We start from the raw sequence: 15,967 nt of genomic DNA, 5'->3' as shown, positions 1-15,967 counted from the left end.
TGTGGTCCAGAAATTTTGATGGTATCTTCCTCCATAATAGGTATATATACAGTAAGGTACACCACTAAGATCAGGTGAAGTTTTTGGGTAATAGAAATGAGTGGGAATTTTTTTTTCTTTTTAGGCTAATTTGTTATTACATTACTAGGGGAGCTTTTACAGGGCTCCAAGGAAGCCCCTATATCTCAAAATTGAGAACCTTATAGTTCCTTCTTCAGTCGTTTAATTTTTTTTAATATTTATTTATTGATTATGTATACAATATTCTGTCTGCATAAATGCCTGAAGAGAGCACCAGACCTCATTACAGACGGTTGTGAGCCACCATGTGGTTGCTGGGAATTGAACTCAGGACCTTCAGAAGAGCAGGCAATGCTCTTAACCGCTGAGCCATCTCTCCAGCCCGCTCATTTAATTTTTTTTGAAGACACACTGACTAGTAGCCCAGACTGGCCTCAGACTCCTGTTTCTCTCCTCTATTCTTCCGCTTGTAATTTCCCTGTAAAAGTATCTGAAGTATTTTTACAGAGTCCAACTTTAAAATCCCACCTTTCTCTTCCTTGTAGATTTTTTTTTTTTTACCAACCTAACCCATATATCCATCTCCTTCCTCTTAAGGTCTATGCCCTATAATCTTTATACTTTTGATTTGCCAGTTCTGATTTGTAGTTATTTTAGACCTTTTTAGAGTTGGAGAGACAACTCAGTGGTTAAGAGCACATACTGTTTATTACAAAGGACCTGAGTGTGTGTTCCAGCACTCACGCTGAGTTGCTCACAACTGCCTATAATTCTAGCTACAGAGTGTCTTTTGCTTTCTTCTGGACTGTGTGGACACAAGCACCCATGAGCACATGGCCACACACATTTACACAAAAAGTTAAAATAAAATACATCTTTGAAAATAAATAAATAGTTGTTTTTAAACGTCCCTTATTAAAGGCTATTGCTCATGTAAATTTATTTGCTAACCTGATAAAATATACAAAGATTGGAAGGGTGAGGTACTTAATGTGGTTTATCTTGTGTTATTTGTATCCACCATTATTTGCACTTCATATTAGCTGAAGGGAGTGACTTGACATACAGCCTTGGCTGCTGAGGAAGTTTTGTAAAAGCGAACCCCTACTAATTCTTACACTGCTGCCTGTTAAGAGAGCTGTCACATCAAAATCTCTGCAGGTCGAACCCAGGCATCTGCTCATTTAAATCCCCCAGTGATTTCAATGTTAGAAGCAAATGGAGTGTTTCTTTTCATGTTCTTTTTTAACCTCTTCTTTAGTATCACCTCAGTGCCTGGGATCTAAGAATTGTTTTTTGTTTATTTGTTTTCTTTGTAAATGAACACATTACTAAACACAAAGGTTTGAACTTTTAAAGAGGACACATCACTCCAATTTTGATAATGCTTGGCCATTTGCTTAAGAGAAAAAATTAAGTACTGTGTCTAAGTGTATTTTATGTTACATCAATTGGATAGTTAAAATAGTCCTCCATGTACACAGGAATTATACTTACAAATGAAGAAACTAAATTCAAGCAGTTGAATGGGAAAGATATCTTGGGAAATAGTTTGATTCCCAGTAACTAAAAAAGAAAAAGTAAAATTGTTTTACGGGGAGGAGGATGTACCTTTCTGTTAGGATGTCATAAACAAATGCACCAGATCCTGAAGGCAAATGCTGCTTCCCACTGTTTTGTACCATCAGCACAAGCCTGTACTGCTAACTCTACCCTCTGAGTTTGGAAACCGCACCATTACTCTAGGACACTTTAATCTCAGGTTGTTGCTGTGCTTTTGCTCTTGTTAACTTAGTTATGTTTCTCGGAAAATACTGGTTCTGTCTAGGTCAGACCTCTCTCTCTCTCTCTAACATTTTTAATAGTTAAAATGTTTTATGAGGATATATTTAATTTTATGTATGTGAGTATTTTGCCTTCATGTCCCCACAGTTTTCTTGTCTTTCTGTCCTGTCTTAGTTCTTTAAATATTCAGATAGATCTGAATATTTAAATACTAAGTAGTAAAACACTAGGTCCTTTCCATCCCTTTCTACGTACATGCTGCACTTATGATAAGACTTGGCTTAATCTCTACTGAGATTGACCAAATACTTTAAATTTTATTTACTCAAACAAGTCATAGCATTCACTTTAAATGCCTAAATGAACACTTAGGATACATGTTCAGAAACCTTATCAAAATTCTGCATGGTTTAGAACCCAGAATGAGAACTAAGGGATGAATTCCTTCTAACTTGGTGCTTAAATTGCATGGAATTACATGGAAATGGTTGGGAATGGTAACTATAAAATAACTATAAAACTATAAAAAACTGTTTTGTTTAAGAAGGATTCTTATTTGAAGTCCTAGCTGCTCTGGAGCTTACTGTGTGTAGGCTAGCTTCAAACTTGGCGATCCCTCAGTCTCTGCCTCCCAAGAGCTAGGATTAAAGGCATGTGCCACCAAGCCCAGTTTCTTTTTTCCCCATGTAGTAAACCTTCTGCTTAAGTACACCATTTTTAGACAGCATGATATAAATTGTTATAACATACAGTGGTAACTCCTAGTAAGGAAAAATTATTTGGTATGTGTTAAAATGGTAAGATAGATTATACTCAAATCCTAATACAGTAAGGACAGCTGGGGTTTATAGCCGGTGGCAAACATACGTACACAAAATAAATAAATTGAAAGCCCAGTACTTAATAGGCAGTGATAATAAAATTTGAAAGCTCAGTACTTAATAGGCAGTAATAATAAATTGTATTATTTATTTGTTCGTTTATTTTTCAGGATGGGTTTTCTTTGTGTGACAATCCTGGCTCTCCTGGACCTCATTTTGTAGATCAGTCTGGCCTCGAACTCACAAAGATACCCTGCCTCTGCCTCCCAAGTGCTGGGATTAAAGCTGTGTGCCACTACACCAGCCACATAAATATTTTTTTTAAGTAGGTCTAAACGAGGATGAAGTTTAATAGAAGACAACTTGTAGGAATCACTTCTCCCACTATGTGTGTCCTGGATATTCAACTTTGATCATCAGGCTTGGAAAAAGAATTCTTATCCACTGAGCCATCTACCACTCAAGTTTTTTTTTCTTTCATATACTTTTTTATTTAAAACTGTTTTTTTTTTAAATTTATTTATTTATTAAGGATTTCTGCCTCGTCCCCACAACCGCTTCCCATTTCCCTCCCCCTCCCCCGATCAAGTCCCCCTTCCTCATCTGCTCGAAGAGCAATCAGGGTTCCCTGACCTGTGGGAAGCCCAAGGACTGCCCACCTCTATCCAGGTCTCGTAAGGTGAGCATTCAAACTGCCTAGGCTCCCACAAAGCCAGTACGTGCAGTAGGATCAAAAACCCATTGCAATTGTTCTTGAATTCTCAGTATTCCTCATTGTCCGCTATGTTCAGCTAGTCCGGATTTATCCCATGCTTTTTCAGACCTAGGCCAGCTGGCCTTGGTGAGATCCCAGTAGAACATCCCCATTGTCTTAGTGTGTGGGTGCACCCCTTGTGGTCCTGAGTTCCTTGCTCGTGCTCCGTCTCCTTCTGCTCCTGATTTGGACCTTGAGATTTCTGTCCGGTGCTCCCGTGTGGGTCTCTGTCTCTGTCTCCTTTCATCGCCTGATGAAGGTTAATATTCCTGAGGATGCCTATGTGTTTGTCTTTGGATTCACCTTATTTAGCTTCTCTAGGAACATGAATTATAAGCTCAATGTCCTTTATTTATGGCTAGAAACCAAATATGAGTGAGTACATCCCATGTTCCTCTTTTTGGGTCTGGCTTACCTCACTCAGTGCTAAAGGTTTGTGGTTTTGTTTTTGTTTGTTTGGTTGGTTTTTCAAGACCAGGTTTCTCTGTGTAATAGCCGCACCTGTCCTGGAACTAGCTCTGTAGATCAGGCTGGCCTCAAACTCACAGAGATCCACCTGCCTCTGCCTCCCGAGTGCTGGGATTTAAGGTGTGCACTACCACCACCCAGCGAGGTTTTTATATTGTTACCCCATGGGACAAATCCAGTTCTCTATTTGCTTCTACAAAGCCTGAACGATACCAAAAGAATATCTCGTGGTGTAAAAATTTCATGAAATAGAAATTTTAGCATGCAAAGGTTTCTTGGTCACTATCATATTTGTTTATTTTATGGAACAGAAAACATGTGACTTACCTCTGCCCTCTGCGTCAGCTGTTTGCTGATCCTGCTCTGTGCTCTGCAAATTCTTTTGGAGGAACTGGGCAATAAACAGTTAAATGTTTAGTAATGACAATTTCCTTGAAGAAAAAACACAAGTAAAGCCTAGAAATGAGATGTAATTTTGCTACTGTTGTGAATCATAATGTAAATATCTGACATGCAGATGGTCTTAGGCGACCCCTGTGAAAAGACCAGTCCACCTCCAGGTTGAGAACCACTGCTCTAGTAGCTTATTTTTGACAAAAAAGTAGGAAAAGCTTCAGTAGTTCTAAGGCAGACAGATCCAGAAGCTAAGTAGTAGGAAAAAGAGTTGAGATGGAGGAGCCTGGTGGGCTATGGATCTGACTTTAGTATTTAATTTAGACTGGGTATATAAATTCTTACTACTTTGACCTGGTTTTAGGCATTGTGTTCAACGAGTGAAAAATCAGTTTAGCACTTGAAAGGCTGTCGATGTTCTTGATGGTCTCAAATGCAGGGGGTTGCTTTTTTCTAGCACTTGAACCAGAATGTAACACTGCTGCTTGGTGTTCTCCCCTCACTGTTACATACTTGAGCTCCTCTCTTTAGAGGAGTGACTGTTAATATCCTTCCTTGCTGCCGTCAGCATTTTGACAATGCCTCAATTCGTTCTTTTGCCATCCTTGAATTTTTTATTTTAGATTTATTTGTTTTTATTTTATGGTCTTTGTTTTTCAAGATACAGTTTCTTTACATAGCCCTGTCTGTCCTGAAACTAGGTCTGTAGACCAGGCTGGCCTTGAATGAGTGCTGGGATTGAAGGACTGTGCTGCCACTGCTGACGGGAAGATATATTTTAAGTGATGTGTGAATCGGCATATACTTAGGTTTAGAATATAAGCACTTTTCCTGAGGGGAGTTTCACGTTTTTGTGGTGTCATGAGAAACACACTGGCAAAATGTGACCATGACCACTCAGCTCATATGCCACAGATAAGCTTGGTGCTGCACAGCTTTAATCCCAGCATTCGAGAAGCAAAGCAGCTGGATCTCTGATTTTGAAACCAGTCTGGTCTAGTTCCAGGAGCATCAGGACTACAAAGAGAAACTCTCAGAAAACAAACAAACAAAAGAAAACATTTCATTGTTCAAAGAGATATACAAATTTCTTAACTTATGATACCAACAGCCAACTGTTGTTTTATGTGCTAAGGAAGATATACATTAGAAAATCATATTTCAACATTTAGTCTTATGGGGTTTCTTACACAGTAATTCTGGCTGGCTTGAATATCTCTCAGTGTCACTCAGACTGTCTCAGCTCCCAAATGTGGGATTATAGGACACTCATGAGTGAGCCACTACATTCACAGCTACATTGAAACTTTGTTTTGTCTTTTTTTTTTTTAAGTTGTCATGTTGATGCTATAATTTTAAACATTTTACTTACTTGTTCAGGGTGGATTTGCATGAATGTTTACTCGCACATGTAGAAGTTAGTAGACAGTTTGAGAGTCAATTCTCAGCTTCCACTGTGTAGATTCTGAATGCATCAAGCACAGATTGGCATCAAGTGCTTCTACTCATTGAACCATCTTGCTGCCTCCCATTTAGGCTTAAGGTAGTGTACCAATGTCCAGCTCATTTTCAAAGGGCTTGTGAGACAGGTTTTTCTGCTTAAGAATGGCTTGGAGGCCTGTGAGATGACCCAGTGGATCATCTTGTACTTGTGTACAGGCCTGAGAACTTGAGTTCTTCCCTGGATGCCACAAGGTGGAGGAAAGAACCAACTTTGAAGAGTTGTCTTCTAACCTCCCTCCACATACCTACCATGAAGATGCATACCTGTGTATATGTACACACACAAAAAATGGCTGAATTTTGATGTGACCATAACTTAAAATTGTATGAAGTGTGCTAATCTAGAAATAGGAACTGCCTTATCTATTAGATAATCGTTTTTGCTCTATCTCTGTGATTTTAACATCTTCCTGTGTGACACATTAAGCATTGGGGAACAGCCGGGCAGCAGTGGCATATGCCTTTAATCCCAGCACTCTGGAGGCAGAGGCAGGTGGATCTCTGTGAGTTCGAGGCCAACCTGGTCTAAAAAGCTAGTTCCAGGAGAGTCAGAGAGAGCTTGTTTTATAACTATTAGATATCTATATGAAGATATTGTCACATGGCAAATAGAAGCACATCTACCAAAGCCAGTGTTTATTCTCAGAATATAGCATTGAGAATGAACAATGAGCTAGTCACAGTGTCTAACACCTGCAATTCCAGAACTGGCTGAAGCAGGAGTTCAAGGCCAGCCTGAGCTACATACTGAGTTTGAGTTCAGACTGGGCTATCTGAGGTCCCATCTCAACCCCTTCCAAACCTCCAAAAAAGAGAGAGGCCTGCAGCAATAAAGGTAACCTTTAGGCTTACTCAAAAGATATAAGGTGTTCATGGTAGGTATGGTGACTCATACCTGTATTTTGTCCCAGCACTTGGGGGGTAGGGGCAGATGGATTTCTGTGAACGAGACCAGCCTGGGCTACAGAATGAATTTCTAGGACAGCCAGTGCTGTACCAAGAGAAACCCTGCTCCCTCCTCCCTCCCGGAAAAGGTAAAGTGTTTGTAAGCCTAGCCTTGCCCTTCAAAGAACTAGAGACAGGCTCTAGGTAAAATGAACAGGAAAGCTAAAGGAGCACCAAACAAGAATGACTAATGCCCTCAGGGGGGTAATTGTATACATAAAGGGAAATTACTAAAAATCAGAACAGTGGAAACTTGGAGAGTTAAAATAATTATCTGAATAGCGAACTGGGCATAGCTGAAGAGCATGTTAGTGAACTCAGAAATGGAACTGCCCAGAGCATAAGATGAAAGTTAAGTATAGAAGAAGAAATGAGATGCAGAATAGATCCTACCATTCTAGCATCCGTTTCTAGTATCTGATCACGATGGGGAGGATAGCCTTAGATAGAGGACAGAAGAGGGAGGCCACAATGAGTAATAGAAGAAAGTTTCCCCATAATGCTTTATGCCTGTCATATAGAGCTGAGTAGTAAAAGTGATAGAAGTCAGCTTTGTCTAGATTTCAAAATTGGTGACAGTGCTAATTTTCTTTAATATGTAGGTTACCTTAGAATTCTAGCCAGTTATCAGGTCAAGGAAACTTACTGTGTTGCTTCCAAAACGAGTAGTTTGTTGGATTCTAAGATACTATGTTTTGTTTTTCCAATAAGATTTGGGATAGTCATATGACTTCCCTCCTTTTAATTTGTAAATCACATCCTTAGTACTAAACCTTGTTTAGTATGGAATGTTTAATTTTCTTAAAATGTTTCTAAGAGATTATTGCTTGATTTATTTGTGATTGTTTTATATTTTGACCAAAGCTGATTATTAATATTTAAACAAAAATTCAAAGGGCTGGAGATATAGCTCAGTGGTTAAGAGTGTTTACTGTTCTTGCAGAAGAACCACTTGGGGATTCATTTCTTCAGCACCCATAAGGTTATTCACAACCCCTGTCATATCTGTTGCCTTCTTCTGGACTCCTCAGCCTTCTGCACATATGTGGTTCCCATACCCCCCCCTCTCTCTCTTTCTTACACACACACACACACACACACACACACACATTTAAAAATAAATGTTTTTAAAAATTCAAAATGACTGTTAGTACAAAGTATATCTATATTGATAGAAACAGCTTTAAGGTGTTTTGTAGAAAGAAAATTTAAAGGCTTCTAAACAGTAAAGCTTTAAATAAATTTTTATTTCAAGAGATATTGTAGGCAGGGAAAGTAGCTCAGTTGGTAGAGTATTTGCTTATTATGCATAAAGCCCTGAATTATATCTTAGCGTCACATAGAACTGGCTGTGCACACCTATAGTCCTTGTAGAGGGAAGGGTAGTCAGAGCAACTATGCAGCAAGTTTGAGCCAGCCTGAGCTACAAGATATCTTGTTGCAAAAAGCAACTGGAGAGCAGCTGGAGAGATGATCCAGCGGAAGTCTTTGCTGCTCTTGCAGATGGTCAGAGATGCATTGCTGGTAATGGATGATTTATATAAAGTTGCCTGTGACTCCAGCTCCAGTGATGCCCTCTTCTGGCCTCTGGGTACCACCAGAACATACAGGCACATATACAGACACATGCACATATTAATAAAAATAAATAAATCTTTAAACAAACAATGGTGCTGGAAAGATGGATCAGTGGTTAGGAACACTGACTGCTCTTCCAGAGGACTGGGATTTTATTCCAAGCACCCACATGCCAGCTCACAGCTGTCTGTAACTCCAGTTCTAGGGGATATGACATCCTATTCTGGCCTCTATGGACACTGCATGTGTGTGAAGGGAAGTTTTTTTTTTTAAATAACACAAAATTTTTATGATCTGTTAACAGCATTTACATGTTTCTGGTTTTGTTTTTTTAAATTGTCTTGTTGGACTTTTGTGGGGGAGATTGGGGGAGGTAAATACAGTCTAACTATATCGCCCGGCTGACCTTCAACTCAAGATCCTCCGAAAGTACTAGGATTAGACAGTGCCCAGCTATACCCAGCTGTTTGTTTCTCTTCACAATAAACTTACAATAAATTTTATTTTCTTTAGGTACGCATAGCCGCTAAATTTATCACTCATGCACCCCCTGGGGAGTTTAATGAAGTATTCAATGGTAAGTAAAGATTGATATTGAGCTGTTCTAAGCCTTCCTTAATTATTGTCATTATTTAGCTTTCCCCCTTTTCTTTCTTTTTAAAGTTTTATTCCATTTATTTATTTTGGTGGGGGGGAGACAAATTGTGAGAGTTGGTCTCTTCTTCTACCACATGGGTCCTGAGAACTGAACTCAAGTCCTCAAGCCTAGAAGCAAACTCCTTTATTTGCCGAAGCATCTCACCAGCCCTTTCTCCTTTTAAATTTTGGTCTTTTGTGGCCCAGACTGGCCTTGAACTCTTGAGTGCTAGAACATGGGTGTACACCAACACACCTAGCTGTGAGTGCTTGTTGTCTCCTGATTCTTGATGACCTGTTACAGCTTTGCTAGAAATCGGCAATTAGAAACATTGAACTAATTCAAGGCCACTCAGCTACTAAATCTAAAAGTTAGGATTTAGCTCTAGCTTTGAATGCCTCCTTCATTAATTAGGATGCCAGTCCCAAGTAAGCAAAGACTTAAGGAAACTGGCTATCTTGGTGGCTCCCACCGGCAATCCCAGCACTAAGGATGCTAAAGGATTGCTGCAAGTTCCAGTACAACTTGGACTAAAGACTGTCTTAAAACTAAAAATAAGTGAATAGAATTTTTAAATAGCTTCATGTGAAGTAATAAGAGTGGCGGGGCTGCGTTCCCAGCACCCCGGCCGCCTGCTCGGCTAGCTTATGCCCCGAAATAACAACACACAAACTGTATTCATTTAATCACTGCTTGGCCCTTTAGCCCTAGCCCTTACTGGCTAATTCTCACATCCCGATCAACCCATCTCTAATAATCTGTGAGAACCGGTCTTACCGGGAAGATTCTAGCCTAGTCCATCCTGGGTCGGAGCTTCATGCCAGGAGCGGGGCATGGCGTCTCTCTCAGGCGTCTGCTCCTGAGAGGAAAGCTGTCGAGACTGACCTCACTTCCTCTTCCTCCCAGCATTTTGTTCTGTTTACTCCTCCCACCTATCCTCTAACCAATAAAATGGGCCAGGGCAGTGCCTTTATTAGCCAATGACCTTCCTCCATCATTTCCCCTTTTTCGGTTTAAACAAAAAAAAAGGCTTTAACATAGCAAAATTACATATAACAAAACAGTTATCAAGTAAAAGTTACAATAATCTTTATCATAACTAAGGAAAACTATAACTATAACTAACTATTCTTAACTCCATCAAAGACTCCAGAAAGATATATTACCTAAGTAAACAGGAACTAAGAAACTTCAAACTCTAGAAATGACAAAGACATCTCGCTGCCTGGACAGTCACCCAAAGTTCTTTTGTACCGTTGGGGCATCCATCTTCAGCCTTCAGGCCCATGGTATCCAGCAGACATTTCCATAAAGCAGGAAAATTCAAAGTCAGTTCAGTCACTATCTGTTGTGTCCTGCAGAATGTCTCGCAGACTCTTTCAAAATGAATCAGGAACCCCGAAAGATCATCTCACCTTAGGCAAGTTCAGTAGTCCTCTCTCTGTGGGTTCTCTGTGTCCAGTTTATGCAATAGTCCAGGCAAGAGCAGTTTCTTGCCCAAATGGCTATCAAAACTCCATAACGAGCCTCTTCGATGCCCATCTTCCTCTTGAAGTAGATTGGTGCTGCCAGGAGCAGAGTGTCTCATTGTCATGAAAAGTCCTCAGTTATTAAAACATTAAATGTCCTATTCTGTAATCTTTGAAAGACATGAAGAATGTCTATCTAAAATATATCTCTATATATCTAGAAAATCTAACTAACATGACTACAAGCTTTACTATTATCGATGATTATCCATTAACAACCTATATTTCTTAATTATACAGTACATATTTAAATGAACTACACAATCACAATACCTTAATCAAAATCAGAAACACTTATACATATAACAAAATTGACCGTAAATCTCTATCAATAAAGCAAAATCTATACTAATGCAAATTATTCATACCTATATCATATCCCCCTTTAAATGTAAAAGAACGTTTATAAACCATATTTGGGAACATGGGCGCAGTTTTTTCTCTCCAAACTGCTTCCTGCTGAATGGGGGCGTCGTTAATTAGGTCTTTCACAGTATAACCTGTGTGTTAGCTTCATCTCAGTTGGCAGTTGAGCAAAGCAATTTTCTGAAGGTGTTCACACCAACCCTTCAGGAGGGCGTGGTCCATCATACCAAATTGGAATAGAAGAAATGAACAGCGTCTCACCCTCTGTGAAAACAAAATAAGAAACTCCTTTCCAAAGCATCATGTCCTTAGATCCAAATTTCAAATTCAAGGCATTTTTAAAATATCTATGTTGGATTAGTTCAGCAGCATTTATAAATAAATATCTTTTAGCATCTGTTGCTCCTTCCTCAGCATTTAAATAATTCAAAGAGAGCATAATAGCATACAGTATCAAGATTCTCTGTGTATTTTCCATCTTTGTACAGCTTTGTTTTAACCTCTATTTCGTTTATTTTTACTTTTAACTTTTTGCTTTTTGAGACAGGTTCTCTGTATCTTTGACCTGAAGTAACTCTGTAAACCAGGCTTTGAACTCTCAGAGATCCGCCCGTCTCTGCCTCCCAGGCATTCGGGATTAAAGGTGTACACTACTACACCTTGAACTCACAGAGATCTGTTTGTCTCTGCCTTCTAGGCACTGGGATTAAAGGCGTGTGCTACCACACACAACAACTCTCTTCCTTTTTTGTATTTTACTTTAAGAACTTCAACTTTTAGTCTGCGTATATTTTTAACACACTGTAAACCATTTAAAAATTTTCTTTGTCTTTGAATCTCTCTTTACTGTATCTCTCTCTGTTTTTCTGACCACATGAGTCTTTAATTTACCAAGCAATCTCAGTAGGATTAAAGGCGTGGCTTTGCCAGCTAGATCCAGTCCATTCCTTAGCTTTCCAGCCTCATGGCTGAGGTACTGGCTGTAGCCGTGTTTACTGTGACAACTCTATGGCATTTCAAGGTCCTTGCCAGCAAGCGAGCTTCAGCAGCCTGTGCTTGCAAACCGCACGAACCGCCTGCGTAAAAGAGTCAGAGTTTGCCCTGGCAGGACAGCCCAGAAAGCTGGCATTTTTAAACGGCGCAGCTTTTTTCCTGCTACGGCTGAAAATCGAAAAGCATGCGTTCAGCTTTTTGTCAACACCATTTAAGTGTTTCGTGGCAGGACCTCTTAATGAGCTGCATTTAAAAAAATGACAGTAAATTGACTTTTTAAACTTTTACTTTTTGATTCTTCCTATGCCTTTAGTTTTAGCATAAGTGAAAACTTCAGTTCTCACTGCCTCTCCTCACAAAGTCCCATACTAAAGGGCATTTCTCAGTACTATTGTGCCTGTACAGATTCTATCTGAAGTTTATTAACATTTCAGATTCATCCAGGCAGTGGTGGTACACTTTAATTCCAACAGTTTGGAATAAAATTAGGCAGAGCTCTGAGTTCACGGCCAGCCTGATGTACAGAGCAAGTTCTACTATAGTCAGGGCTACAGAAAGAAACCCTGTTTCAAAAACAAAAAAGAGGGCTGGAGAGATGGCTCAGCGGTTAAGAGCACTGATTGTTCTACCAGAGGTCCTGAGTTCAATTCCCAGCAACCACATGGTGGCTTACAACAATCTCTAATAAGATCTGGTGCCAGCTTCTGGCCTGCAGGGACACATGCAGGCAGAACATTGTATACATAATAAATAAAAATTAAAAAAATAAAAGAATCAAAAACAAAAAAAGAAAGAAAAAGATCAGATTCAGCCAGAAACGATGACCCCTGCTTGTAATTCCAATACCCAAGAGGCTAAAGCAGGAGAATTACTTTGGTTTCAGGCTAGCTTAAGGTACAGAATGAGCCTTTGTTTCCAGAACAAAAACCAGAAAAATTATTAAATAAATGTATAGATCCGCCTTTATCATCTCATCCAGATTTTCATCTATTAGACATTAGGTGGATGTGGTGGTGCACACCTGTAACCCCAGCCACTTAGGATGCTGACAGAGGACGATTACAAATTCAGGGAAGCCCGAACTACAGCATGAGACCAAACTCAAAACATAAAAAGAGGTCTTAGTTTCCCATAGTTCTTTGCTAGGTATGGTTGTGTACACCTGTAATCCTGGCACTCGGGAGATGGAGGCAGGAGGATCAAGAGTTCAGACTCGTGCTCGCTTGCAGCAGCACATATACCAAAATTGGAACAATACAGAGATTAGCATGGCCCCTGCGCGAGGATGACAAAACAAAAAAGAGTTCAGACTCAACCTTAGGCATAATTCCATAGGAACCTATGGACATTAGTGTCCATTACTCATTAGCATGTTTAGAATTTTCATACATGGAGTATACATAAAGACTCCCTGAATTTTAAAAATATATTCTAGAAATGGACCAAAATTTCTTGAGTTTGTTCTGTACTCAGTGTATTCCAATGCTTTCTTCCTCAGATGTCCGGCTACTACTTAATAATGACAATCTCCTCAGGGAAGGGGCAGCACAGTAAGTACCTCTTAAGCCCACGGTTGGGAGTGCAGCTCTGACAGAGAGCTTGACTAGCCTGTGTGTGTGAGGCCCTCAGTACAGGTCAGCACTGCAAACCAACAATCTCGTTCATCCACTGGATGATCTGTGGTGACAGTAAACTAGTACTTTGCAAAGCTAGTTTGAGACACTTCAAACTAAAGCAGTTAATCTTTGTGTTAGTGAGTCCTAAATGAAGTTCACTATCTTTTTATTTGTTTGTTTAGACTAACACTTTTATTAGTCCATAGTCTATGGCCTTATTGATTCTGGCCCAGGGTTAGATAGACCATCATGGTGTCGCAAACATGTGACAGAGATTTCTTACTTAATGGCAGACAGAAAGCACAGACAGGCACAAGATCCAACCCGAGGACATCCTCCCATCTTTTTCAGCTAGGGCCTACCTCCTTATGTTTCTGGAACCTCCTAAAATTATTGCCAGCTGGGGACTAGACCTTCCAAACCAAGCCAAGACAGTCTCTTCAACTATAGAAAACTGTTCTAAGAGCTGTTACCTAGGAAACAATTGAGAACCGTTTGTGGTAATGCTTCATAGCCAAGCTGTATGTCTTACTTACTTTTCTTTCTCTCTCTCAAATTGGTAGAGGAAACATGTTCCCCCTAAAACTTTTGTTTTCTTAAAACTTAATGTATCAAATTGCTAATTTTTGGTTTTGTCTAGATTTTTTTCTCATTAAAGCAAAATTTTCCTAGTTCATACGGTTTTTGTTTTGTTTTGTTTGTGTTTTTAGTTTTGGGAGGTAAGGTTTCATTATGTAGCTAAGGCTGATCTGAACTTGCTATGTAGGCCAGGCCGGCCTAATACTTGGCCTCAAAGCAGTCGTGCCTCTGCCCCTCTGTCTCTTTGCCCCTCTGTCTCTCTGACTCTGTGCCCCTCTGCCTCTGCAATGCTGAGATTGCAGGTGTGTGCTACCATGCCTAGACATAATGTGGAATCTTTTTACACTGCTACTTATAGAAAAGTTAGCCTGCTAATAAGTATTGATTGATAAAGCTTCACAAATAATAACTAATTACAGGATAAAGTCATGATTATTCTCCCTGGTCACTGAATCCCAATTGCTGACAGGTGAACTAATCTTACTGAAATACCAGATCCAGCCAGGTTGAATGGTGCATGTCTGTAATCCCCACACTTACTAGGCAGAGGCAAGAGAGTTAGGAACTCAAGACCAACCTCAGCTACATAGCAAGTTCTAGACAAGCAAGTGAGATGTCATGCACAAAAAAAATAGTATTTTCAGTCTTCTTTGTCTTCAAAAACATAGTGGTAGGGCTTGTTTGGCTTGGGATTTTTGTTTTGCTTGTTGATTCTTCTTTTAGAGTCATATACAAACAATGACTTTCAAGGGCCCATGTTACCTGGCTTTATCAATACTCTGTTCTTCCCAAAATTCCCTTTCAGTTACTGTCTACCCAACTGGCCCAAAGTCTCTTTGTAAAGAGGAAACCTGAATTGAATATTACTGGAAAGAGGTGGACTGGGGAAGGGGGAGGCGTACAAGAACATGTTGATGCAAAGCATACAACTATCCCAGTTATTTGGGTATGCTATATAATCTGTTTGAATTTGTTACCTAGTAAACAATCGTTTGCCCTGTCCATGATGCTTTTGGGACTAGATTCTGTTGATCTAGGATTTCAAGACCATCACTGTAATTCTCTTCATGGCTGATACCCTAGATATAGTTTACTTAGGAAACTAAGGTCCACATTGAAGAAACTCCATATAACTCTCAACATATTACTACTGATACTAGGGTAGAATGACACTCAGAAGTGCTTGAAGGCAACCATGCTAGTGCAAGCAATCTCAGAATTTGGTAGGTGAGAACAGGAGGATTGACATGTGTTCAAGGCTAGCCTGGGCTACAGATTGAAACTCTTAACTCAGTGGTTCTCAACCTTCCTAATGCTGTGACCTTTTAATACAGTTCCTCACGTTGTGGTGACCCCCAACCATAAAATTATTTTCATTACTCCTTCATAATTTTAATTTTGCTGCTATTATGAAACATAATGTATCTGATATGCAGATAGTCTTAGGTGACCCTTGTGCAAAGGTGATCCTCCTCCCACCACTCCCATAGGTTGAGGAACAGTGCTCTAACTCAAAACAAACACAGTAGTTGTCCTTATTTCTAATCAGTACTGGTTGTGTCGATACATAGTTCAGATGTGTCTGCTGGTTTAATTATACTGACAGACACCAAAGCTGTGTGTGTGTGTGTGTGTGTGTGTGTGTGTGTGTGTGTGTGTGTTTGTTCAAATTCTTAGAGATTTCAGGTTTTTGGAGAACCTACTTGTTAAAGGAGTATTTTCCTGTGCCCAAATAATTTGATTTTTTTTTCTTGGGTAAGAAAAGTTCACCTTATTTCTGGAATGAAATGCTTTAGTCTTTTGGTGTCTAGTACATGGTGTTTCAGTAATCCTCTCCATCATTATTGCTTCCTTTATAAAGTGAAGGAGACTTATTATAGCTGTGTATAAAATATACATAGATAATGCATTAGATTGGCCTAGGATTTACCTTCTTTCCTATTATTTTGGCGCCAATGCTTCTAACCACAGAACCATTC

General features: G+C 39.6%; 1 protein-coding gene and 1 non-coding gene across 2 annotated transcripts in view; both read left to right on the top strand.

Moving 5' to 3' along the window:
• Capza1 (capping actin protein of muscle Z-line subunit alpha 1) overlaps positions 1-15,967 on the top strand; it is a 46,524-nt gene that overhangs the window by 10,274 nt on the left and 20,283 nt on the right. The window contains exons 2-3 of the mRNA XM_041638123.1: positions 8,782-8,845; positions 13,292-13,343. Of these exons, the coding sequence (XP_041494057.1) occupies positions 8,782-8,845; positions 13,292-13,343 (116 nt within the window). The remainder of the gene's footprint in view (positions 1-8,781; positions 8,846-13,291; positions 13,344-15,967) is intronic.
• LOC121438124 lies at positions 13,009-13,112 on the top strand. Its single transcript, XR_005973066.1, has one exon. It is a non-coding gene; the product is annotated as a U6 spliceosomal RNA (small nuclear RNA).

Source organism: Microtus oregoni, unplaced genomic scaffold (assembly GCF_018167655.1).
Source record: "Microtus oregoni isolate MIOR12 unplaced genomic scaffold, Mior012 000054F_ref0000373, whole genome shotgun sequence".
NCBI lineage: Eukaryota > Metazoa > Chordata > Mammalia > Rodentia > Cricetidae > Microtus > Microtus oregoni.
This window is presented reverse-complemented; position numbering and strand designations above follow the sequence as displayed.